The 27,003-nt window shown below is 38.5% G+C and overlaps 1 protein-coding gene across 3 annotated transcripts in view; it reads left to right on the forward strand.

Moving 5' to 3' along the window:
- Positions 1–27,003, forward strand: part of MYO9B (myosin IXB) — a 45,391-nt gene that overhangs the window by 7,483 nt on the left and 10,905 nt on the right. For 2 of the 3 annotated variants that reach the window (XM_068661418.1, XM_068661419.1), the window contains exons 3-24: positions 2,314–3,207; positions 11,439–11,533; positions 13,415–13,477; positions 13,609–13,708; positions 13,862–13,962; positions 14,191–14,320; positions 14,792–14,881; positions 15,115–15,231; positions 15,552–15,686; positions 17,608–17,729; positions 18,130–18,271; positions 18,563–18,758; positions 19,338–19,413; positions 21,000–21,110; positions 22,286–22,325; positions 22,801–22,923; positions 23,387–23,467; positions 23,648–23,758; positions 24,293–24,415; positions 24,923–25,072; positions 25,187–25,353; positions 25,723–26,673. In XM_068661418.1, the coding sequence (XP_068517519.1) occupies positions 2,371–3,207; positions 11,439–11,533; positions 13,415–13,477; positions 13,609–13,708; positions 13,862–13,962; positions 14,191–14,320; positions 14,792–14,881; positions 15,115–15,231; positions 15,552–15,686; positions 17,608–17,729; positions 18,130–18,271; positions 18,563–18,758; positions 19,338–19,413; positions 21,000–21,110; positions 22,286–22,325; positions 22,801–22,923; positions 23,387–23,467; positions 23,648–23,758; positions 24,293–24,415; positions 24,923–25,072; positions 25,187–25,353; positions 25,723–26,673 (4,061 nt within the window). In that variant the 5' untranslated portion in view covers positions 2,314–2,370. Of the gene's footprint in view, positions 1–2,313; positions 3,208–11,438; positions 11,534–13,414; positions 13,478–13,608; positions 13,709–13,861; positions 13,963–14,190; positions 14,321–14,791; positions 14,882–15,114; positions 15,232–15,551; positions 15,687–17,607; positions 17,730–18,129; positions 18,272–18,562; positions 18,759–19,337; positions 19,414–19,870; positions 19,961–20,999; positions 21,111–22,285; positions 22,326–22,800; positions 22,924–23,386; positions 23,468–23,647; positions 23,759–24,292; positions 24,416–24,922; positions 25,073–25,186; positions 25,354–25,722; positions 26,674–27,003 lie in introns of all 3 variants that reach the window. The other variant, XM_068661417.1, reaches the window with a different exon arrangement.

Below are 27,003 nucleotides of genomic sequence, written 5' to 3' on the forward strand. Positions count from 1 at the left end.
AATATACCAGATGTATCTTGGTAGCTCACATGAGGTGAGCTTCAGAAATGTCTATCAGTGCAGTCAGAGGTTAGCACCTGGGTTCAGCTTTTCTTTGTGGGCAAAAAGTTGGTGCCACGCTTCTTAGGGTGTTGTGCTGGTCAAAAGGCTCTCTGAGGGGACTTCCTCTGTCACAGCAGACTGTGTGTCTGAAACTAGTTGTTGGGGGGGAAAAAAAAAAAGGAAGTCTGCACAAGACTGTTTCCCTTGAACTAGCCAGCCAGCTTGAAAGGAAAATGGTCACTTGTTCTTTTTTTTTTTTTTTTTTCTGTCAGTGCTCCAGATTCATCTTCCCTATGAGCAGCAGCAGTCTACTGTAGGGTTCTACTGTATGTTAGTGTTTGAGTTTCTGTAGGTTAAGAAAGCTTTATACTTGTGGAATTCCTTCAAAGATACTTCAGACTTCCAATCCACTGATCAGTGATGATCACAGAAAATGGAGAGGGGACTTAGAGCTCACTGGTCGGTCCTTGTGTATCACCAAGTTCTTGCAGTAAGCCTCCTTAATGAATGAGGAATTTAACAGGGCAGGAAACCATTCTCTGAGGGATCATATAGCTCGAGCAGAGATGTGTTGTGGTTTGTCTTTCTGTGTCTGGCTTGCTCAGCCTGCCTTTTGATGAGTAGCCACTAAGAATGACCTAGCTTGCACAACAGTGTCTTCTGAAAGCTTACTGTTCAGAACTCCCTTCAAGCACCGTTCTCTACTCTGAGGCTGTTCATGAGGCAGAGCCATGTCATATGTTTCTCTGAAGTGATTCATTACTTGCAGTGGAAGTGGCAGCTAAATGTTTCCAGCTCTGCTGATTTTAATTTGAAATGATTGCTCTGTGTGGCCTTATGCAAGTTCCTGTTCAGTTCTTTAGTGGCAAAAAGCAACTTCATTGGCCAATAGCATTTCTTTGCCACTTTCTTTTTTAAAAAAAAATACTCAGTATGTAGCTATATATTTAGAATGCTTTTGTTCTTGAGACTAAAATTTAAATGGTGTTTTGGGTATGAAGTTTTATGGATTGTTTAAAAAAAAAAGTGAATCCTTCTTTATCCTTCTATTATATACATTATTTCAGTTTAACAGTTTGTTAATTTATCAATGTAATCAAACCTAGCCCTGGTAATCCAGGTGTACCCAGCTGCAGTTGAGAGCAAAATCACCCAACAGCAAAGGTTCAGATTGTTAGTCTAGAGGCTTTTAGGTTTGGCAGTAAGGAGGAGGTTGACTTCCTTGAGGCAGCTGTTAGGTTGAAGTTAGGTTGCTGGCCTCCGGGAGGGCTGACAGGAAGTAAAAGCAAAAGAAATAGACGATTTTTGGAGTCTCATGAATGAGCTTCCCAAAATCTAGCGAGGATAAGGTTGATGTGATTAGGTATAAAGGCTTGTGAATGAGCTGGGTTGTTTGGGATCTTGTTAGCTGAACTGAAATGTAGTTGCAATAGGACTAATTTTACTGTGTCACCTAAAATAAGAGATAAAAGGGAAGATCGAACCTTTCTGTACCAAGGATGTGGTTGACTCAAGTGAAATTAGCAGTCTCTTTTCTGGGTAAATTATTCATGCTCAAGAAATCACCATGGCGTGCAGGGTTAGAAGGAGATCACAGCGCTGTTTGCATTGCTCAGTTTTAGGCACAGTTTCCTAAAGCTGAGTGCTGTAAATATCATGCCTGTCTTGGAACTTTCATGAAAAGAAGTCAGGGAAAGAAGAAAAAACATGTGAGCGCTGCTAGAACTGTCTTCCTTCTGCACCTATACACTGTTCCTTCTGCTGTATTTTGTGGCACTTCTGATTTAAGAAACGATCAAACTCTTTCTACCTCAAGTTGCTCGCACAGCTTTAAGGGAGAGTTTGTGTGGGAGGATGAATAAATGTTTGTGTAGCCATGCAGAGAACCAGGTCATCAGGAAAATTATCTAGGTTAAAACTAACCTGTGGAGACAAGGAAGTTTTAATGTAGACATTTATCCTAGTTCAGTTTGCCTTGTGGCCATAAAAAATAAATATGCTTGTGCTGCTGTAATTGGGAGGAGAGGGTGGTACGGGAATAGAAGCAAAAGTGCAGAGAGGATAGATATTGTTATGGTTATCCATTCCATGGAATAGGCTAAACAGACTGAAATAAGCCCTAATGTTCACAAATAGGGTTCTTTAGTTAATAATTTGTCTAGTTAATAACTTATTTTCATCTTCCGGAAAATAATACCTTGCCTTAGTATGTCTTGTACACATTTTGTAACACCTGACTTATTTTTCTTTTTTCTTTTTTTCTTTTTTTAGACTATGGGCACTGCATCTTGAGCAGGGGTGGAAGACTGAAGCCCATTTTGGGGCAGAATGAGTTTAACAGATGCTGACAGTGCAGTTTGCCAGGCAAAAGCAGCCTATAATCTTCATATTTACCCCCAACTCTCAGCAGAAAGTGCTCCATGCTGCAAAGTGACAGCAACCAAGGACACCACGTCTTCAGATGTCATCAAGGATGTGATTAATATCTTAAACTTGGATGTCTCAAAACATTACGTGCTTGTGGAGGTGAAAGAATCCGGTGGTGAAGAATGGGTACTTGATATAAATGATTCCCCTGTTCATAGAGTTTTACTTTGGCCTCGCCGTGCTCAGGATGAGCATCCTCAAAAGGATGGGTACTACTTTCTTTTGCAAGAAAGGAACACTGATGGGAGCATCAAATATGCCCAGATGCAACTGCTTTCAAAGGAGACAGATGCTCGACGATTGGTTGAAAGAGGTTTCCTTCCATGGCATCAGGAGGACTTTGATGACTTGTGCAATATTCCCAACTTAACAGAGAAAACACTCCTAGAAAATCTGAAGTGCCGCTTTCTAAAACACAAAATTTATACTTACGCAGGAAGTATTTTGATTGCAATTAACCCCTTCAAGTTCTTGCCCATTTATAATCCTAAATATGTCAAGCTGTATGAGAATCATCAGCTTGGGAAGCTGGAGCCTCATATCTTTGCCATTGCTGATGTGGCTTATCACACAATGCTTAAAAAACACATTAATCAGTGCATAGTTATATCAGGTGAAAGTGGCTCTGGAAAAACTCAAAGCACAAACTTCTTAATTCACTGCCTCACAGCACTGAGCCAGAAAGGGTACGCAAGTGGTGTGGAGAGAACTATTCTAGGAGCTGGACCAGTTCTGGAGGTAAATTTATGCTAAAACTGTCTTCTGTCAAAACTGTTTCTTGAAACCGTCAAATGGCGGCTGTTGAATGCTACTTTTGAGAGTCACCTACTTGGCTTAGGCTTTAAATATCTCTGGGTCACACTGATGTTTGTCTGTGTTGCTAGACTGCTTCCAATTGATTTTCCTTAATTCGTCCTGCTGTGCAGTTGACTTCCTGTTGCTGTTAGTTGATATTTGACTTAACTTTCCACCAGTAAACAGTAACGCTTTGGGACAGAGGTTATTTGTGTCTTCCATCTTAGTTTTGGTGGCAGTTGAATCGAACTGCTCAAGTTGGAAGTAAACGTTTCAAAGAAAGGTTTTTCCACCACTTAGCGTGATTGTGTCTTTGTGTGTAAGCATGTCCTGCAGCATTTTATGAAGCTGCTTTTTGGGGGAGTTATTTCCTTTCTACAAAAGTTTGCTTTGAAAAGAGTAACATCGTTAGTTGTGGAGAAAGTGAGAGTCATGTTTGGCTTTTAATTACTACATCATTTCCAACAGAAACCAAAACTAAACGTGAGAAGGGGGGTACAACAACCCTCTTGCATGAGGTACTGGTAGGACAAACTTAATCTGATCTTGTAGGCTTTAGCCTCCCCCTTTTCTTCTCTTGTTTGAAAGAAAAAAACTCTGAAAGCTCTGAAAAGTCTGAAATGTTACGGTCACCATCAACAAAATCTTGAACAGCAAGGAGGTTGAACACAGCTAGTATATTTTTCAGGTTTAAATATTTTCAAATGTAACAATGGTTTCCTAAAAGGATTTTTTCAAACTTTTGGATAAAAACATGAAAATGCAATGGAGTTACTTTTAAAATGTTACGTTTATAAATATGGTTTGAGAGCTTTTTGGTAAAGAATGAGGAATATGTCCAAGTTCTTTTTTGCCCTGCTTTCTGCTGCTTGAAAGCAGAAGTAAGATTGTTTGAGGTTTGCTGGCTTCTGGAGTTCAAGTTTGCAGTTCTAAATAGAAAACAGGAAGGGGTCACTGTGGAAAGCACTGTTCGATCAGCTGATCCGTCTGCCTTTGATACAATTAACTATTTCAGACCCTGGTATGCAGGACGTGGTGCAGCTGTCTCAGAGCAGGCAGAGGTGAAATCTTGTGGCATTTTGTCTGTCGAATGAGAAGCACATCTAGCCCTAGGTTCAAAATTAAAGCTAACAACTTTGCCAGAGTCTCAGGTAAAGGTAGCATATGTTGGGAATTTCCATGCAAAGATGTTTGTGACTTTCTATGGTAAGATTGGTTGTCAGAAGTACTGTGGCTTCTTCAGCCACCCACTGAGCACGTTGTCATGCATTTCACAAGAAAATTTCGCTAGAAATATGATGACCGATTGAATGGTTAGCTTCAAATTTGCCAGACGGATTCTAACATTGCTGTTGGAGTACGTGTTGTCTAAAATGTCAGGCCCTTCTCTGAAATTCTCAAAGTTCTCATTGTACATCTTTGAGGGTGTTTGTTAGTTATAAATCGATTCACCATAAATGTGTCCTGCCAAATATTGCAAAAAGTGAAGGGTCAAAATGCCAGAAATGTAGGAACATCTGAATCTTAAAGCACCTTTCAGAATTGAACATACGTTTTCGTATTACAAGTATTGCTCGTTAACTTGAAATTAAGGAGAAAGAAGCATTTCTGAAACCTGTAGATGTGAAGGTAAGACTTGTCCAGGCAAAAAAAGAGTCACTGGGATGTCTGTAATCGTGGTAGAACTCTGTTTGGGGCTGTTTTAATCTAATTCTCGGTTGACATAACTGCAGCGTGCATCAAAAAGCTGTAATAGGTTTAGGTCATAGAGATGTAGAATCAAACTGTCCTCATTTGGATGCTGCAGAGCAGACTTGCTGGGCAGTGAAGCTTCCAGTTTTCCCAATTATGGTTGTTCTTGTGCAATTCCATTTAGTAAGAGCAATTCAAGAAAAAAATAAGTCAAATCTCGATGTCAAGGAGGAATGCACCAAAGCTTATTTTGCTTTGTGGAAGCTAAACTGCTGAAAAACTCTTATATTCAGCTGGTCACTTTTAAATCCAAGTACGTGACTCATTTGGGTTTTTACTTAACGGAACTGAAGTGGTACAAGGGAATTTTTTTCTTAAATGGGTGTTTCAGGGGATTTTTTGCCTGAACAATTTTGTAGTGTGCCTGAAATATCTGAGAATGTTTTATCTTGAGTCCTCAAGAAAGGGTATCCACAGATGAATTGTCCTCTTGACTGAAATCTGTCTCCGTAACTTTAACGATGTAAAATTAGGCTGCATTTTGGGTCAGGGCTTCCTCTTTTCAGTCACCTCTAATTTTCCTGACACCTAAGTAAAAAAAAAAAAAAAAAAAAAAAAAAAAAAAAAAAAAAGTCTCTTGATAGGTTGACCTTTTGTCAAAGTTCAAGGAGTTAAAGCCAAACTTCCTAGTGTAGAAGAGGTGAGCAATGTTAGTTTACTGTAAGGGTCGATTTATAATTTTATCGTGAACACAAGGATCTTGGAAATGTTTCTTACCAAATCCCTCTTCTTTAGTGGCTCACTAGCCTCTGTCCAAAGCCGTAGTTAAACTACGGCAAATATTCTAGCCCCTTACTCCCAACCTATAGACTTTGAAGAATGGAGTTAGAGGTGTACCATGAAAGGAGATGCGACCTTGAAAGTTGAATGATATTACTTCTCAAACATCGGAGAGATGAAATACAGGAAACCAAGACAAGATAGGTCAAAAATTAAATGTGGTACTAGCAGGATTGCCGTTACGTGCCCTAGTGAAAGGAGGGCTGGTCGTGGATTAGCCTCTGATCCTCAGATGCTTCTTGCTCAGCCTTGGCACCAAAGTACGACCTGTTAAAACACTTCCTAATGAGGATCGAACAAGCAGTGGGAGCTTGCACTAGTTCTGGTTATGTCTGGTGCTGCTTGCAGCTTTCTAGACAAAAAAGAATATTGTAAATCTGCTTGCTTCCATGGGACACGGATGCTTCAGCACAGCCTGAAGCCACGTGTCTTGTTCTGTGCTGCTTTTCAGCAGCTTACCTTGTTAAAACAGTTCCGAAGACACAGTTGCCTTAGCTATACAAGAATTGTTCTCTTTTTTTTTAATGTTTCTCCAGGCTGATGTAGATCATCCTTACTGAAGAGTGGGTTCTTAAAAACTGGCAGGAAAATAAAGCTAGATACTCCTGACTTTTTCATCCTCCCCTAAATTTAGAGACTAAAGTATAGCTCCTTGACTTGGAGTTGTGCCTTCCAGAACTGTTATGTTCAGTTAGCTTACGGTTGAAGTCCTAGGAAGGAATTTACATTTGGGAACTATTATTTGGGTCAAATTGGGAATAGTGAATCAAACCATTGTTTAGTTTATAGAGTCTCAAGCAAGACGGTTAAACCTTTCCATGCACAGCTATAAAGTTTCCAAGAAATTTGTAATTTGTATTTTTCTTTCACTGGGGAAAAATGTCATAAACCATTTGATACAAAATGCACAGTCTGAGACTGAACTTTTTATGTTAACTGCACATCTCTGAAATAAGTACAAGCTTTTATAAACATGTTGATAAATTTTATTAAAATGTAAGGTTTCATTGCCCTGATAGCTGTATCTGACCATCCAGCTTGTACAAATACAAAACACGCACACAAAAAGCTTTTTTTCTTTTTCTTTTTTTCTTTTTTTTTTTGTTTGGATAACTCAGCTAAAAATCCAACTTAGCTCCTCACTGTACAAGTGAGGTACAGTGTGAGGACAGTGACCTGACAGATGTGAGCTGCTGGTGAATGGTGGGAAGTCCGCTTTCCCTTTCTCTGTGCTTTGTTTGCACTGGGTCTGGCACTTAACGGATTCTTCAGGGCAATTAAATCAGTAAAATGGCAGAAAATTAAGCAAGGGGATGAGAGCATGTGGCAAGGGACGTAATAAGAGAGCCAGAGTTTCCTCTTTTGGCAGCAAAGCACTTGGCTGGCTGTGTGTTGTCAAATTGTAACCTTCAGTATCTTGGGTTTATTTCAAAATTATTTTCTTTGTGCACTGAGACTTTTGTTTCCCTCTGAAATAGAAGGTGAGAAGAGGTGGATAGATGGAAACACTGTAGTTGTCCGAACTTCAGTGTATTATTTTGAAAAGCATTTACTTCCCTTTGGATTTGGTGTCCTTAAAGATTTCTTAATCGCACTGACCCATTCACAAAAAGAATTAAGACCTAAATAAAATGGAAAGTCCAAGAGCAAGTATTCATTAAGTGACTATGTCAAGAGTGCAGTTTTAAATATGAGTTAACTAATTGACAGCATGATTAGTGGGGGGCGGGGTGGGAGGTTGTCTAGAACTCACCCACTATACTTAAAAGCCTACATTTCCCTGTAGAAAGCGAACTTTTATGTTTCTCCATTCTTTGGAGAACAGAATAAAGCAATTTGCTCTCAGCTTGCTTTATCACAGTCCCATTGCACATGTGGCTCTGTATGGGACGGGCTTAAGCTTAGTGCTGCCTCAACTCTGGTTTGTGTTTGCATTCTCCATAAAAGTCTGCATGTATATTTAGTGGGCGTAGCCAGTTCTATTTAGGCTAAAGTGGTTGTTTTGAGGCTATTATCTGCATCTGTTTGTTTTAAGAATCATAATCAGAGAAGGAATGGAACTTCCTTCTTGCTAGCCTTTTTTTTTTCCTTTTTGGAGAAATGTGCTGTTAATGTACTTTTCCCTGCTGCACGTGTCTCTTGGGAAAAATCACCTTGTCCTTTATGCAGTCTTATTATTAGGATTGTCCCCCCGGAGCACAGAGAGTTGCAAAATTACCATGAATGCTGCAACTTCCACCTTGGGGAGTGGATATTTTGCAGCGTTTTTGTGAAGATCATTTCAAAAGTGAGTTCGACTCTGAAGTAGTCATTTCCCTTTCCAGGGCGTGCAATTTGATTCTTCAGTGTCATTTGGTGCCTTCAAACAGTGGTGGTTCTGCCCTGGACTACAGTGGTTTACATAGAAACTCTGATAGCTTTTTCAGATTGTGGCAATTCTTATAAAGGAATTAAATCAGGTTTCTAGTTCTGTTCCTGAGGTGGATCATTGATGTCGTTTGGGGGTTTCCTCTTACAGCAAATGAGAACTTTGCTTTTTTTTTTTTTTTTTTCCTGAATGCCCTTAACTCCTGCAACAACAGTGGCAGCTTTTTCACCAGCAGCCTCCAGTTCTCGCCTCTCTTGTTTCAAGGTAAAGGGATGGGTTGGATGACTTCCTGAGTCCCAGAATAGCCCATCCCAGTTCTGATTCCTGCTGGCCTTGGTCTGCTATTTTCAACTCGCCCTCGTTTTCTGTAGCTAGTATTTTGCTTTGGAGTGGTTCACTTTTAGTTTTTCATTTTTATCTGTCTCCTCACGGATTCACCAGGGAAAACAGTAAATAGCTTTGGTTATACAAATGATCACTTCTCTTTAGCTGAAAATCTATCTTGTCCTTTCACATCTTCGGAACTTATTTTGTAAAGACGTAGGTGGCTTTCTTTGAAGGCAACCCAGGGAGATATTTCAGTTGAATTTGAGCTCTGTATAGAGCACCTGGCTAGAATTATCCAGGAAAGATGCTTTCTCTACAGAGCACTTGCTAGGTAGTACGAGAGCTTAAATCTTATCTGTAATCTGCTTTCTCTAGGATAAAGCTATGTTCAGTTAAAGATATTGAACTACTAAATACTGAAATATTTATTGTGTTTGCAATTTTCTGATTTTAGGCAGTAATGTTGATTCTTCTGTAGCTAACTCAAAGTATATGGAAGAATATGGTAGCAGCAATGGGATTTTAGGTCTAGAGTTAAATGTTACGGGAAAAAAAAGGAAAAAGCAACCTTCCACCCAAAATGTTAAGTGACTTGGAATGTTCTTTAGAAAATTGTGGATGTTAAAGACTTTTATGAGAAAACCATTCAGTACTTGAAAACTTTTCTAAAAACTGATAATATTAGATCAGCTGTTAAGAATTTGCTGTATGCTTTGACTAAATACCAGACACATGAGATCATGAGAGCCATTAGTTGTAAACTGTATTCATTGCTTACATGAGTAATCACTAAGAAAAGTTGTTCAGGAAGCCAGGGTTATGGGATTTCTTAACTCTGTAACGCCAAAATATGGATTATAAAAAAAATAACTTGCCAATTGTAGCTGTTCTGTGTGTTGGTTTCTGTAATATCTCTAGGAAACTGATGGTTAACTGGGGGCTTGAGTTAGAAAACTTCTTGAAAAGAAGTTCTTACAGGAGGAATTTGCAAGTCCACTACTCTGCAGCTTGGCAAAGCTTTACTGCATGAGATTTTTTTTTATAATACAATAAAAGAGAAGCTGGATGATGATCTTTGCTGAGCCAGCGTCAGTGGGAGAGGACTTACAGAGCTGAGAATTTGCTGTGCTTATGTTGCTGGCCTTCCACATTTGGTTTGATATTGTTCATTAACTATGAGAGTTGGCTGGGATTTTAGAAGTACATTCACATGCTGCTTATGCAACGTGGGCTCTGGAAAAGAAACAGAAAGAAGTATGCAAATCAGTTGTTGGATGGTAGGTACAAAAACACTGCTCAATGCTGCCTTTGACAGATCTGAGTGGGGATGCTGTTTGCAGCGCAGCATGGGTAGCAGGGTCTCTAGAGACCAGGCTGACCTCTGCCTCCATCAGCACTGCTGGGCACAAATCCTCTCTTCAGAAACCCACCGCCTTTTCTAAGTTACATCAGGGTCTGTTTTCACCCTGCCCAGGAAGAGCTCCTGAAGCTTATTCCTTTAGATAGAGAGTGCTGTTTGTCCGAAGAATCGTGGTAATTCTCCCAGCTATAAGAAGTGTTTTATTTTTGCATGGTTCTGGTAGCCTCTGAACATCATGCAACTGGAAGTAAAAATCTACTTGGAAGAGATCTTTGGGGACCTATTTTGGAAGTGTCATACTGCAATAAAGCTGCAACTTTAGACTTGAAAAAAAAATAATAAAAGGAGGGAAGAGTTTGAATACACAAACAATACAACCTCATGAAAACTGTACTCCCCTTGGCTATACGCCGTAACTGGGTAGTTTTCTATGTCAGCAGCTCAGTTCTCAGTTGTGTGCAGTGCTCACATGTCCGTCATTCTCCGGATGTGTGTGCGCAGAGGAAGAGCGGCATTTTTGTGAAATCATTCCACAAACGTTCTATATTAGGAGAGACGGATTTCCTAATGGAGGCCTTAATTACTTGGAGCCTGAAGAGGAAATATCTGTGGCAGGACTGCTGGAGATACTCCACGCTGGGTGGTGTATTTTTCTAAGCAATAGCATGTTGCATTGAATTTACATTGACTTCTCCAGCTACTGGACTGCACTTTACATATTAAGAGGATGACAAGTTTTTATTAACCTAAGGACACGCAGTTAAGTGTTAATAATGCAATTAAGTGTTGATAACATTAAGGATATTCTCAGTAACTAATCCTACTGAACATTTAGATGTAATAGGTTGTACTTAGAGTTTCTAGGAAAGGCTCATGCAGAAGACATTTTGTGTTGTAAGTGCAAACAAGTATCTGAGGGGCTAAAGTATTAAAGATGCATAGGCACAAATAATTAGAATTTGTGCCAGACCTTCCCCCCCCCCCTTCCCTAACACCTCCTAAGGAAACTGCTTCTGTAAGCCAAAGTTTTTCTGTTTGTCTCTCTCTTTTCTGAATACACAACTCTGGAAATGCATGGGCTGGCTTTGTCAGTGGGATCGTATGTTCCGGTCTCACTTAAAGAACAATTATTTTCATTGTGCAAATTTTACAAGGGAGCAGTACATGAAGGAATAAGACACGGTTTGTGGCTTTTCTATCCAGGAGGCAATATCATGGTAATTTTGCTGCCTTCCTCCTCCCAAATATCCTCTCCAAGTACATAATTGTTAATGATTGAGGTTGATTTGAGCTCTCTTGCTGTGATTACCCTTCCTGTAATTACCTTAGATCCTTGTAAAAGTATTTAAGTTTATTATTTGCCTTCCTCATATTCCCAAACGTTATTGCATATGGCAAATAATAAATGAGTACACACCTGTGAGGAACAACAGAGGCTTTGTAAGCTCGCTTTTTGGTGTCTGTGTGCTGCCAGTTCTATAAAATTTTGCGTATATTGCCAGCTAATGGGGCTGAACAATGAACATGAGTTAGTAATGCCATGCCATTTAGTTTAATTGAAAACTACCTCATTTTGCTTTATTACAGGCATTTGGAAATGCAAAAACAGCACATAACAATAACTCCAGTCGTTTTGGAAAGTTCATTCAAGTCAACTATTTAGAGAACGGTATTGTCCGAGGGTAAGTACAGTCTGAGGTTCTGCTGCAGTTGCTCTGTGTGCTTTTAGGAATCTGTGAAGACTGGTGTGTACAAAATCCTGCCTTATCGAGGCTCTTCTCGTGTGAGAATGGCTTGCCAATGTAGAATGTTTTCAAGACACTATGACCAAGCTTTGTGGAATAATCAGATGATGGATAATGTTCTTACCTTGCTGTACAACCATATCACATTTAGAATTTGACCGTTGATGCCTCTTCACCTTCATACTAAAAAAAGGCGTTCTCCATAACACCCATTTTCCTTGCCATTTTGTAATTAAAACCAGAAGATCTGATTTTTTTCTTGAGAGGACTAAGGGAGAAGTGAAATAGATTTGAGGAAGCCATTTTAAAGAAACAGATACCAGTTACAAAGAAAATCTAAAAAATACATGTTTTTACGTGGCTTACTTGAAATTGTGTGCTTAGGTCTGAAGGACAAGCTCGAAATATTCTACGTCTAATTTTATGTTTTTTAACATATGGTAGTCACAGCTAAGTCTTAGAGTTTTATTTGCATTTTTCACCTTGTAGTAGAGGCGATAATGTCATATTATTGTAGTGCCTCAGTATTATTGACTGAAGATTATATTTTGCTTTTCCTTATTAGTAGACACTTCAAGTGAATAATTTTGTCCAATTTTTTTCTGTGATATTAGAAATTTGTGTTCAAATACTCATGTAGTTCCTTTCTAACATCCCACCATAAAATCATTTTTTAGATCCTGCTTTGTAAAATTCATCTTAAATTGTAAAGGCCTATATCTGAAAAATTTACAGCAGTGTGTTGCAGATGTTGTCAAGATGCACCTGTGCTATTTCAGGTGCAATGTCAAAATGCAGAATATTGGTGTAGAATTCTTCCTTGTACCTGCTTCCTTGTACCAGCAGGCCCTGCAGCCTGCTGCTCTGTGGAGCACCACTAGCTGTTACTGCCTTTTGTGCAGCAGCATAGCTTCCCGTTGGGTTATCCTCATGTTTGTAGTTTACAAAATGGCAACAGAAATGGCTGGAAACTCTGTACCACGTTTGCTTGGAGTATTGTTCTGAACAAAGTTGGCTTCTTTGCCAATAAGTCACACTAGCTCAGGAGATTGGTACAATTTGAGTACAATTGTTTTGTCTTCAGCGTGAGAAAAAGCTGCTTAAACTTTGGCCTTGTTATCTTTGTAGCCCATGTCACGGAGTTCAGGTTATTGTTTAGGAGCTTACTATGTGAAGCTAGTAAGTCTTCTGTCTTCCTTGCCTTTGCTTTAGGCTGATGTATATAACATCAAATTTGCTATCTTGAGAAGCAACTATTCAGTATATTTTTGGGGTCTTGTAGTCTTTGCATTCTTTGTCAGCTAATAGTTGGAGTGGGTAACATTCTTAGCATTCTGCATCTTGTTTCTTTCGATAACTTTTCATCAGCACTTTTTCTCAGCTCCCACTGCCTTTCTCCAGTTATCTACTAGAACTGAACACTAAAGTTAAGTGCTTCTTGGATAGTTCTTGGGACTTTTTGCCTGGGAGTGTAGTGATAGGACAGGGAGTAACAATTTTACAAAGAGGGGAGATTTTAGATTAGATATAAGGAAGAAATTATTATACTCTGAGGGTGATGAGGCACTGGAACAGGCCACCCAGAGAAGTGATGGATGCCCCCACTCTGGCAGCACCCAAGGCTGGGCTGGATGGGGCTTTGGGTGACCTGGTCTGGTGGGAGGTGTCGTGCCCATGGCTAAGCTATTTTCTTATGTATGCTAATGTAGATTTCATTATTTGAACTCTCTTGAAAGATGCTGTCTGATGTTTTGTGAAGATTTTTGTGTGTATGTGTGGCCTCATGCTGTTTTCTTTTTTTTTGGGGGGTCTCTTTAGGGCTGTTGTTGAAAAATACCTGCTTGAAAAATCTCGTCTGGTTTCTCATGAAAAAGGTGAAAGGTAAGAGATTCATACAGTCAGTATGATCATAATTGTTATGAGAGTTTAATATCATTTGAAGTATACAGAATAAAAGAATAATCAGCGTATTTTCGTGAAAGAGAAATGTATGTGACCTTTTGTATTTGTAGGAATTATCATGTCTTTTATTATTTGCTACTTGGAGTCAATGAGGAAGAGCGTAAAGAATTTCACCTCAAGCAACCCGAAGATTATTTCTACCTCAACCAGGTAATCTGTGACAGGGATTTACAGATCACATTGATAATTGTTGTCTCTCTGATGTTGTTCTAAAGATGAAAAAAAACCAGAACAGATTATACATATTTTCTTGTAATGTTTGGGCTACTTTCTTTGCATCTGAGTAATGGGCTTTCTTCACAGCATAACTTGAAAATTGAAGATGGGGAAGATCTACGGCATGACTTCGAAAGATTAAAACAAGCGATGGAGATGGTTGGCTTTCTTTCATCAACAAAAAAACAGTAAGTGTAACTTTTCAGCCTTTGTTACTGACAGCTAGTTAATCTTCATGAATTGCAATAAATTGTATAAACATTGGGACCACGTTTATTCCAGTAGGAATCAAGGAGAGATGAATATTTGTGAATGCTTATGGACAAATTCTTGAAACAGAATTGGATCTATTAGCCTGTTAAAATGAACTTCTAGTCATAGGAAAAATTCTTATAAAATTAATTTTTCTTCCTTAGGATTTTTTCAGTGCTTTCAGCTATTCTTTATTTGGGCAACGTTACCTACAAGAAGAAAGCTACGGGTCGTGAGGAAGGATTGGAAGTGGGACCTCCTGAAGTGCTGGACATTCTTTCTCAGCTTTTGAAAGTAGAGTATTTCTTTCTAGCTCTAGTGTTTGACATACCTTTTTGTCATGCTCAGCCTCAGTACTTTTCTTGACTATGTGGCAGCCCAGTATGTTATGTTTATATCTGGTTTATGGTACCTCAACAGCATTCATCTTAACGGTATGGAAAATGGATGAATGTGGTGAAGTTATTGAGGTTAGGGATGGAATCTAGCCCATAGCATGGAAGTAGAATTTGTTTACTTGCTAATACGATCTGAGCAGGAATAACTGTACTAGAGATCTGTGCTCTGCCATCATAGGGAAAGATCTGTATGAATCTGAGCTGAGAATAATCTAAGGGAATTCAGAAAATTGTAAAGCTCCTGATGAATGATAAATGTAGCAGTTTTCAAAGTGCTTGGACTTCACTGTTGTTATCAGAGTATTCACTGTACTGAGTTCTGGGAATTTTAGGGTGGCAATGACTCTTGGTTTTGCTTGTTTTGAAGGTCAAACGCGAGATTTTAGTGGAAGTCCTAACAAAAAGAAAAACTGTGACCGCTAATGATAAACTTATTTTGCCATATAGTCTCAATGAGGTGAGTAAAAAACACTAATAGAATTATTTTAAATCATTGAAACCTAGTTCTTTTTTTGGTTATGAAAAAGCTAATGTGGTATGCTTTCATGTTTGGTAAGGAATGTTTGGAATGTTAGAAATTAAAGGAAGATTCTGTTTTTGTCTCTGGTAGGATCGTAACCTCTAAGTGACACTGGTCTGAAATAGAAATGCTTTTTCTAAAAGAAATTATGAACTTTGTTTCATCTACAGGCAATAACTGCTCGTGATTCAATGGCAAAATCTTTGTACAGTGCTCTGTTTGATTGGATTGTTCTGCGAATTAATCATGCACTCCTTAATAAAAAGGACATGGAGGAATCTGTTACAGTAAGTTTTGCACAAAAGCAAGTCTTTCTGTACAATTCTGTATTTAGAGCTATCAGAGAACGTTGTAGATGACATGTTCAGATATCTGGGATAAACCTAGATTCTTCTCAAGTTCCTAATAAATTTCTGCGTAATATTTGATTATTTTTGTTTTCACAACAGACAACTGTTAAATATTCAACATCTGTTGATGTACACTCCAGTTATTTGAAATGTATCAATGTATGATATAGCAGCTTTTGTGATTGTTAGCTGTTGTGTGTTAAGTCACTCTCTGTATGACAGATTACTTAACAAGATTTTCTCCTCTTCTTCAATAGTGTTTGTCCATTGGTGTACTGGATATTTTTGGGTTTGAAGACTTTGAAACCAACAGTTTTGAGCAGTTCTGCATAAATTATGCAAACGAGCAGCTTCAGTATTATTTCAATCAGCATATTTTCAAATTGGAACAGGTAAGAAAGTAGTTACTGAATCAAAAACTTTAATGTGAGGGCTCATCTGTTATGCAAACTGTTCTGCAAAACCTCATGGCATAATTTTATAATTGGTTGAATATATTTCCAGAAGTGTTACCTTTTTATTTCTTGTTTTAATATTGCATATTACGATATAATTTATATGTTGCAGCTCTGCTGCATTTAGTGCTCTGCATTAGCTATTGATAGCTGGCTTTTTCTTCAGAGAACTAGCAGTGAATTTTTGACTGCAGGAAACAACAACAACAAAAAAAAAAAACAGGCAACCCCAGACATAAATCAGATAAACTGTAAACTTTGAAAGTCAGTAGGTGTGGTGTATGGTTCATTTTTTTTGGTTGGTTGCTTGTTTTTTAATAAAAAAAAAAAAAGTTTTGGTACAGTTTCTCTTATGTTTGTCAATTGGTAAATATTTAATAAGTAGTGTTTGCTGCTACTTCCACCTAACTGCATATAAGGGATACAACTATATGTTGATATTTGCAATAGTTCTGCAATCCTGATGCTACTGGCATATATTGATATACTTGTTTGCTGAAGGTATTGTCTTCTTACAGAGAGCTCAGAGTGCTGCAAGAGCTAACAGATTGCATTTCTAGATTGAGGTTTGGTGGCTTTCTTCTCTAGACTTGGACTTTTTACTGGGTTGTGCCAAAACATTATTCTCTGGTTGCTCTGCTGAAAGAATGAAGTCATTCTGTAATATGTGGTATTTTTCAACAATATGTAGATAACTTTAAACAAGCGTTTTAAAGGGAAGGAAATTGCCAAGCATACAAACTTCATATGTAAACATAGTATTGAGGTCTCTGTTTTGTAACTTATGACAGAAGTGGCTATCCAGGCTAACTAGAGTAAATAGCTAACATTGTTTTCTTTTTTCTAATGCCATTTCTCCAAATGAGCTTAATCCTTGAATGACCCATTTCCTGTATCTCTTGCAGCATGAGAGCCCTCGGGAAGGGGGTGGGTAGAGGGGTCTCTATATCTTTTAAAGAAAGGCTTTATTGTTTGTGGAGAGTGGTATTTCAGTTCTGTAATGTGGCGTGCACACTGAGCTGTCTGTTATTAGATTTAATTTTACCTACTTAAAAAATTCTATTATCGTCATAGAACAGTGAGAGACGTCTTTGTCTTCTGTTAAACGTAAAAATTATTTCACTTAATTTTCTGAGTTTTTTAACATTATTAGCCTATCTTTAACTCATTTTGGTAGTCATCTACAGCAGTAAGAAAAGTGATATTTTGGTTCCATATTTTGATGAGAAGCTTGTTCTGTCAAGCATTTGATGCATTATCATTTCTGCGGAAGAGTTTTGTATTTTCTTGTCAAAGAGAGCTCTAAATTCTCTGAACCTGACCAATGTACATTGATTGCTTCCTTAGTAAAGTTCTGGTGTTGATATTGTATAGGGTTTAACGGCCTGTCTTGAAACTTCATCTGACAGTGCAATTTGGAAGTGCTGAAAATTCATATTAAATGTAATTTCCTATAAAAGAAGAGCTATGAAAGAGACGCGCTGGTAGAATGCAAGTCTGTCTATCTAGGATTTTAAATGTAATGGCGTAGATGTCATTTCTGACTCCAAGTTTGTAGACTACTGATTGCTGGAAAGACGTAATAGGGGAGGGAACATTCTTTCACTGTTTGGATTTTTAAATAGTTCTACCCTAAACATCCGCTGTTGAGTGATTTGCTTAGGTAGATCTTCGATCTGACCCAGTATGCCTGGTGTTCTGGGCTTGTTTATAAATTTTCCTAATTTTTGTTTTTGCTGTTTGAGCTAACAAAATCAACTTGCCATAGCTGTTTAAGGATGTCTTTTAAGCACTTAGACCATGGTATGTTAAAGGTCGGGGCGCTGTACTGATGAGGGAATTTTCTTGAGCTACACAGGAGGAATATAAGAGTGAAGGGATCACTTGGCACAATATTGACTATACTGATAATGTGGCCTGCATTCACTTAATCAGCAAGAAGCCCACTGGTCTCTTCTATCTTCTGGATGAAGAAAGCAAGTAAGCCACAAACATCTTCTGGGGTAAAATAAAATATGTATGTGGAAGGGAAGAAGGAAGAGCTGTGGAAGGGAACAGAAACGCAGCACTTTTTTGTTATAAAGAAAGGAATTTTGGGGGAAGCAAAGGGTCATCTTATGGCTGGGATTGTTCAAACATTCAGTTGTTTCTAAGAATTTCAATATGGCAGTGATACAAATTGATGCTAAAATTGAACCTTGGCTTAGGAAGATTTGGAAATGTAAGATTCAGATGTGTAAGTAGCAACTGAAATTTAAAAATCTTGATATAAATGCTTTCTGCAAGGATCAATAGGTGTTCTTTAGTTTGTCATCTTGCACATCAGTAAATGTAACAGTATTTGGAGAAAAATAGCTGACTTTCTGTTTTGTTTTCCTAGTTTTCCACATGCCACCAACCAAACTCTACTTGCAAAATTCAAACAGCAGCATGAGGACAACAAGTTTTTTGTTGGAACCCCAGTAATGGAACCTGCTTTTATTATTCGACACTTTGCCGGGAAAGTTAAATACCAGATAAAAGTAGGTGATGGATCTGATGGCCACAAAAAAAAAAAAAAAATATTCCTTGCCTTTATGACAGTTTTGTCAGAGCATAGAAATTTTGCTGGGAATAGGCTGAATCAGATGTTTGATCAGGTATATTTTAGATACTTTCCCCTGCTCAGACTTGAGGATAATGCTCACTATGGTGAAAAATATTTAGAATAATTACTCTGAATTATGATAAATATCAGGTCAAAACACAGTTCTGGCTGGTGTCTGTGTAACCGCTTTCCTGAGAGCTTGTGGTTCAATCTCCCTGTTCTGCAGGATTTCAGAGAGAAAAATATGGATTATATGAGACCGGATATCGTTGCTTTACTACGAAGCAGTGACAGTGCTTATGTTCGGGAGCTGATAGGAATGGACCCTGTAGCTGTGTTCCGTTGGGCTGTTCTGCGAGCAGCTATTCGAGCAATGGCTGTCTTTGCAGAAGCTGGACGCCAGAGAGCTCAGAAGACTGCAGGTATGATGTGAATCATTCTGGAAATACTTTTCAAATACTTTTAAATTGATTTGTGCTTGTTTTGCAGTCAGCTAGTTCTGTCAACGTTCCAGGTGCAATCTTGGTTTGATACTAGAGACAAAACTAGTTTGTGAAAATGACTTAACCTGTACACAACAGAGGTTGTCACTTTTTATCTGAGATCATTCAGACTTCCTCTCCAATTAGTGCACCATTGCCAACAGGCTGTGCCAAGTTTGTAGTCCTACTTGTAAAAATTTGGGAAGATATCACAGGTTCTAGTGTACATGTTGGTTTTATCACTGTTTTTGATCTTCATTGATCTTCTCAGACTTCCGTAAAGTTTCAAATGAGTATTCAAGATGAAATAGTAACTCTGAAAAGCCTTTCTGAGCAGCTGCAGTTTACTTGATAGTTGTAGGGAGTTTGAGAAACCAAGTGGTCTGTCTAGCTTTGTAGCTAAATTAATAGAGGAAAAGTCCAGACAGTTGGATAGATACTTAGCTTGTTATAATTGGTGGGTTATTTTTGTATATTATGTCTCTGTCGATGTTCAATCTACTGATTATTTCATAACAGGAGTGGTGCGCCAAGGACCCCGTGTTCCCCTCGGAGAACTCCAGAGATCAAATACACCAGTAGAAAAAGTTTACCGGTGAGAAACGCGTACTTAACCTGTATCAGGGAAAAGACTTGAATTGCTGAGTCATGTTTTTGTATATGAGATGTCAACTTGATCTGTCTGCAAGGATAGCAGGTCTTATTTCTTCTGTCTTGTTTTGTGTGACCTTTCTAATAGTATTCAAACAATACCCTGGCTTATTTTTTGTAAGACTCAGTCCTACCAAACATTGGTGGCGCAGCCTCAGTCCCATTGACCACGGGTTTTTTGAGTTCTGTCTGTATTTTGTGTACATTGCTTTTAGCGTTGTGCATTCCTCTGCAGCTACTCTGTCACTGAAGAATTCATAGGAGCACTCATGGTTTTTGCAGGCTTAGAATTTATTAGGAGGTAGGACAAGCCCTACAGAAGTGGGCTCCGCACGTTGTTCTGTATAGGCATATATGCCCTTCTGTTGAATATTTAGGTTTTATACATGTTCCTTTTGCAGCTGCTCAATGCTTGATTTCTCATTTGATTGTTCTGAGGATTTCGATATAAATGCTTTTGAAGACATCATTTCTTTTTATGAAAACAAGAAGTAAGTAGAAATAGGCCTGGGCTTAAAGGCCAGGGAGGCACATTCCTGGACAGAGTAACCTTCTGAGCATGCTCTGTGTAAAAGTGAAGACATGGAGCATAATACACATCAAGTAATGACTTCATACTGCTTCGTAATTACTTTGCCCTACACAGCCTCTGTCACTTGAGGCAGCCAAGAACTAAAGATGCAATTCAGGCTTGGTCACAGTTTAATGTATCTGTTTCTTTGCAATATCTTAAAACAAAATCTTGATATTCTAAAAATGTTCAGAGATATCAGGGGAAACAAGTAACCGTCTCTGAGACTTGTTACTGCCTCTTTGAGCAGCTCAGAAAGGTGATAGCATCTAACAGTCTAAAGTGACTCTTATGCTTCTGTTATTTTTGGTTTGTGCCTCTCTGGAGAGTAAAGAAGGTAAGTTCTCTGCCAAGACTCCACAAGCATGGTGCATGCTTAAAATAATGGAATCAGCCACAAATTAGGAACCATCCCAGGCTTACTTTGAAAAGCTAAACGTGTAAATAAGTTTGAAATGGATATTAAAGAAAAAAGTCAATATAATTAAATTTCAAATATTCTATAGTGGCTAGTTTCTAACTTGCTAGACTCATGGCACTCTGCTTATGCAGCCTCATTTTAGTAGTCAAATATGTATATAAATATTTAGTGCTTGCTTGTAGAGAAGCCTGTATTTGTCTACCTGAAAAGGCTTCTTAGCTTAGTAGAAAGGTCCGTTGCACATGAAGTAAATTCTCCTCTGTGTATTCAGAATTGATGACTTAAGAATTTACATGTAAAGGTAGAATTAGAAAGTAACTTAATATGTGACCCTTGTAACTGAATTTTAGGGCACTAACAAAGTAGAAAGTGCTGACTTGACATCATAATCATTCATGTTTAGGAAAAAGTAGTCTGGGATTGACCTGCTGCTGTTTGGAGCACACTTGGTGATGGGATCTCTTGTTTAACTCCTGTTTTCTCCTTCATGGCCATATGTCTTTGTTTGCTATCTTTCTTTTGCTGTGAATCGTTTTAGAGACATGCATGAACAAATCATCGCAAGTATAAAAGGACTTCCATGGCAGGGAGATGATCCCTGTAAGCTGCTTCGGTCACTCAATCGACTTCAACACCGCTCCCACTTCATGTGAGTTCTGGTGCTCTAGGTGTTGCTTTGAAAGTGCAACCATAACCAAGCAGTTATTCCAGCCCATAAAATATATACTCATCCCAAGCTTGTCTTCTGCAAAAATCAAACAACAATTAAGAACAAAATAATTTCTTCTAAAAATGTAAAGACTACAGAGTGTGCTTTGTTGCTGCCTTTGCATATGCTGACAGTTAAGCCTGTTGACAGTTAGGTAGTGCAAGCTTGCTGTGAAGCTTCTGATAATGAAACCTCTCAAGCTAAATCTAATAATATCCGGAATTTCAGGAAATTATTAGATTTGTCAGTGCTATGCATGTTCCTGAGTTAAGACTCTTTACCTGTGTGCAGCTATGCATGTATAAGAAAATCAGTCTGTGGTCTCTTGTATAATAAGTAAATGTAAACAAGTTTTCTACTTCAAAAAGGGTTTAAAGGAAGACCCAGGGAACTACAGGCCAGTCAGTCTCACCTCTGTGCCTGGCAAGATCACGGGGCAGATCCTCTTGAAAACTGTTTTAAGGCACTTGTGAAATAAGATGGGTGACAGCCAACATGGCTTCACTAAGTGCAAATTTTGAGCCAGACAAATCTGGTGGCCTTCTACCATGAGGTTACAGAATTCATGGGTAGGGGAAGAGCAACTGGCATTACCTACTGAGACTTGTGCAAAGTATTTGACGCTGCCCCCTATGATAGCTTTGTCTCTCAATTAGAAAGACATGGATTTGATGGATGGACCACTGTGGGCAAGGAATTGGCTGGATGGTTTCACTCAAAGAGATTGTGGTCAATGACTCGTTGTCCAAGTGAACCTCATGAGGTTCAACAAGGCTAAGTGCATGGTCCTGGCAATCCTAAGCACAAATATATGTGTGTGAAACAAAGAGCTACACAAAAGTACAGGTTTTAATAGCTTTAACTTCCGAGCTTTCATTTTTGAAAGCTTCCAGTACCTAAAGTTTTATTTAAAAAAAAAAAAAAAAATCTTGTTGCGAAGCAGTTTGCATTTCTTGCATTGATCATATGTAAGAGGCTCTGCATGAACATGCCCTGATGTTGTGCCCATTTTCTTCTATCCTTCATCTTGCCTCATAAATTGCACCAATTTATGGCTTGCTGGAATAACCAAAATCATGTGTATTTTTTCATAATGATCTTTAATATTTTAACAGGAAGAGTAGAGGTATCAAACAAAAGCAGATCATTCCCAAGGTAAGGTTATTCCATAAACTGATTTCTCACTTGTTGTTTTTTTTATGTTGTGATTATTCATTTTGATTGACAGAACTGACTTCAGAAAATACTCTTTTGTGGTGTAGGGAAGTCTTATTTATCCTTTAAAACTTCAGTTTTCACAGTCAGAAGGCTATGTAAATGTTCACTTTTATAAGAAGATCTGAACAGAAAAAAATTGTGAATTGTCATTTGTTTCATTAGACTAGGGATGTGATAAATACATAAAGCAATTTTTAATCAAGTCATGGAAGACAAACTAATTATGTAGCTTAGCGGATACTCTTGGGGCAATTTAAGATGAAACAGTCTTGAAGTGTAACATGTACATTGTATATGGAGCTAGGCAGTTTCATTCAGCAGTAGGTTTTATCTTATTTTAATGCAGACAGAAATATTTCCACTTCAGTTAAGAGACTTACACTTTATGTTGATTATGAATTTCTTTTTCTAGAACTTGTTGGATTCCAAATCTCTGAAGCTCATAGTAAGCATGACTCTACATGATCGAACTACAAAATCCCTCTTGCACTTGCACAAAAAGAAGAAACCCCCTAGCATAAGCGCGCAGTTCCAGGTAGGTGACTGAGGTGGTAAACACCTCTAGGTGCACTCTGACCTCATGAGAACAGGCCTTCTTGGCAATCTAGGCTGATCTTGCTTGTAAAACCAAAATGTTTTTTACTGTTAGGATTTATTTGAAATATGCTTAGTTACTTTAATAAAGTTAGGCTGCAATTAAATATTATCATTATGCTATGAAATGTGTTAGTTCTTTGTACAATTAGCACTAGATCTGCATATGAGGCTACTTTAACAGAATAGGCATTAATGCACTTTTCATTATCCTGGGAAAGGTAAAAACAAGTGCACAAATCCCCTGTGCAGTATGTAAGAACTTCCATATTGGATGAATTAGGATTTGTATAGCTATTGGACCTGAAAAAAACTTATTTCTGAGGAAGGAGCTGTATCGTTGTCAAGTGTAAATCGAAATGCTGACATACAGAGGAAAAATACTTTTGAATATTTCATTTCAGACTTCACTTAATAAATTACTGGAGACACTGGGGAAGGCTGAGCCGTTCTTCATCCGTTGTATCCGCTCCAATGCTGAGAAGGTAAGACTGCCCTAAGAATTGAGCTGATGTAAGTGCTGTGCACCCAGATCTTCTAGCCCTGTAATATCTCTTCTGACTTGTTCACTGTCACTTTGTGTAAAGGTGAAAGGTAACCATGTTTACTGTTTCTACTGAACAGAAGTAGGCATTTTTTAGCTGTTGACTTATGTTCTTTTTCAGAAAGAGATGCTTTTTGATGAAAGCTTGGTGCTTCAACAGTTAAGGTACACTGGCATGCTTGAAACCGTGCGAATCAGAAGATCTGGCTACAGTGCCAAGTATACGTTCCAGGTATGTGAGGAACTGGAAGTGGATTGTGCTGTCAGAAATGTTGGCTGCTGTTGGAAAAACATGCATTGACTCAGTCTTTTGTGTCTATTCATGAGAAGCTTGGGGTGAGCTGTAAAAATTCATTATAGTTTTGACAGAGCTACATGATGACAAGATGTAGTCTAAACTATTGTGTGAGTCATCTGCCAGTATGTTGTTTTATTGGTTTCATGAAGGAAAGCATTCCCAGTCTTGCGTTGCATGTATAAGCAATCAGCGCTGCTCATTGTCTCCATACATTAATTAGTTTTCTATAGAATACTTCGTGCTTGTGGCTTTATAGATCATGTATAGGTGATCTTTACCTTTAGTTGGAGAATGCACGAAGCCTGCATTTTACAAGATGAGGGGAAAAAAAGCTCAATTTGGAATAAATAATTATTTTCATATCCCTATAGCTCAGATGTCTTAGCTTAATTGTAGAAATCTAGTTGAAACTCTAAACTTGTGAATTGACTTTTAACTCTGATCCTTTGCTGTCTCTGTATTTCACAGGAATTCATAGATCAGTTTCAGGTGCTACTTCCCAAAAATGCCAGAGCCTCTAAGGAAGACATTTTTGCTTATTTGAATAAACTACAACTGGATAAAAACTACTGTCAAATAGGGAAGACCAAGGTCTGTGAAACTTCCCATAATAAAATAAGAAATGCTTATGTACACTGTATTCAGTGCAGTTCATTTACAAGTGTTCTTTTCTGTGGTTCATGTTTAAGTAATGTGTTTGTAACTGTTGTAAATGTTGACACAGTTGTTAGTAGTTATTTATTGTATATTGTCCTTGGTTTTGATGCCAATCTGTCTTTCAAACAATATAGCACAATTCTGTATTTTAAAGGCATCAGTTTTAGAAAATCGTTGCTATTAGTATTTGTCAAAAAGGGCGATGTTTTCATTTTAGAAGGGTTCTCTGATTTGAATACTGCAAGTACATGTTATATTATGCTATATATATTATAGTCCTAACACTGAGATTTCTTTAAAAAGAAAAAAAAAAAAGACTTTTGCAAGTGCTAATTGCTGTCAACTGCTAAGATTTGCTTCAGTAGTTAAGTCATTCTTATTTTTTAACTTGCAGAAATATGCCTTAGCTGTTTGTTGATGAGCTTTTCTTTAACTGAGCAGGTTTTTATGAAAGAGGCTGAACGGCAAATACTACAGGAAACACTACACAAGGAAGTGATCAGGAAAATCATTCTTCTTCAGAGCTGGCTCAGGATGGTTTTAGAAAGGAGACGCTTTCTCCGCACACGGCAAGCAGCAATTGTTTTACAGGTATCTTTGAGAATTACCAATCTCTTTTTCCTAAAAAGAAACAAACTCCCCACCCCAAGTAGCATTCCCCACTTTGGTGTGCTCCTCCTTCACTTCAGAAATATCCCTTCTTAGGCTTGCTGGCGTTCCCGCTGTGTTAGGAGGTCACTGCAAAGGAATAATGCTGCTGTTTATATTCAGTCAGTATGGCGAAGATACAGGGAGCAAAAATATTACCTTCAGCAGAAGAAGAGAATTTGTCTCGTGCAAGCCATGGTGAGAGGGCATCTTCAGCGTAAGAGGTAAATAAAGAGGAGCAGAATGACATAAAAACATGTGTTTTAACCACTTAATTATATGACTATGTCTCCAAGTTCAGTTGTGTGTGATACTTGACCTGGTAATAGCTGTCTAGTTGTTTACCATGTGATCCCGCAGTCAGGATCAAATGGCTAGTGGTATGTGGAACCTGGTTAAGCCCTTAGTACATGAGAATTATTCAACTGAGCTGCATTGATGCATGTGAGTGCTAATAACCAGTCCTCCATGCTGTCATACTGTGAAAATATATTTGCACTTAAAGTCTATATTGTTTTTTAGGCTCTGTTTAAACTGGTGGGTATTTTTCTTGACCGCTGTGCATTAAACTACGTGTATTTTCATCTTAACAGATTTCAGAAAATGGCTATAGAAAAGCAAAAAGCTGAAGAAGAACAGAGAAAAATGCATGAAGCTCTAGACAGAGAGAATGATATGAGCAAGGATGAAGGCAATGAGCCAGCAACAGATCAATTGCCTGTGAAACATGAGTCAGAGCCGGAAGAAGCTGTTGGGGGCAAAGACGAAGCTCCAAATGAGCAAGCTGAAAACCTAAGCTCATCTGAAAAAGCCACGTTACCTCAGAAGAACATGACAGAGGGCTCTGAGAAAGTAACGAACAGCCGGGAGAAACGTGAATTCCGCCGGCAGAGGGGGCTGGAACATAATGAGTTACAAAATAAGCATGTCCTGCTTTCCTTTGAAGGAGCAGCTTTAACGTGCCATGAGGAACAAACCTCTTCTGAAGAGGCCCTGGAAACTGTTCCAGACCCAAAAATATCCACAGAACAAGATGCTCTCCTTCAAGGAAGTAGTGTGGAAGAAAAGAGTCCAAATGAAGAAAAAGCCATTTTGGACACACTACCCTCAAGCGAGATAAAAGAAAGTAGTTCTATTCCTGAGCAACCACCTGCATCAGAAGTAGGAAAAGTAGATAAGACAGTTGATAGAGTGGAAGCAGAAAGGAACCAAAATAACCTGTTAAAAGGCAGCCAAAGCTGTCCTGAAAGGCCAACAAATCTTGCACTGAACCTTGAAAACACATTTTCTGCTACTGGGAGCTCTCAAACTCCAACTGAAGGTTGGGCAGATAAAAATAAACGTCTTGCTCAGAAGGCAACCAAAGATCTGGATAGTCCTACTTCTTCCAATATCCAGAGATATGTGGATGACCCAGGGAAACTGAAGTACAAGAGAGAAAAGTGGAAAGGAAAGAGACAGTCTGATGCTGGGCAGAATGACATACTGAGCCAGTCTTTGGATGGAAGAACACGTGCAGATCAGTCTCCTCAGGATCCGTTGGCGTAAGGGCAGCTTCCAAGTTATTTTGACTTTTTCAGGCAACAGCGATCTGTAATATTTCAGAATAGGTGGAGAACTGATAATCCAGTACATCTGGCTATGTTATGGGAGAAAACAGAGCAATGAACAAGTGCTGCTTCATCCCCAGTCCCCAGTTCTGTAGTTGAGTCTGTGTGGGTAGAACGTTTTCAGAAGCTAACAAAAGATACAAAGCCTGCCTTGACAAATTGAGATAGAGAGTCAGAGCTTCAGTTGAATTAGTGTATGGAGTTTATTTGTATGTCTATTTTGTCCACTAGAAACAGTTTGTAAGCATGATCATTCTGTTATGA

Source organism: Anas acuta, chromosome 26 (assembly GCF_963932015.1).
Source record: "Anas acuta chromosome 26, bAnaAcu1.1, whole genome shotgun sequence".
NCBI classification, from domain to species: domain Eukaryota; kingdom Metazoa; phylum Chordata; class Aves; order Anseriformes; family Anatidae; genus Anas; species Anas acuta.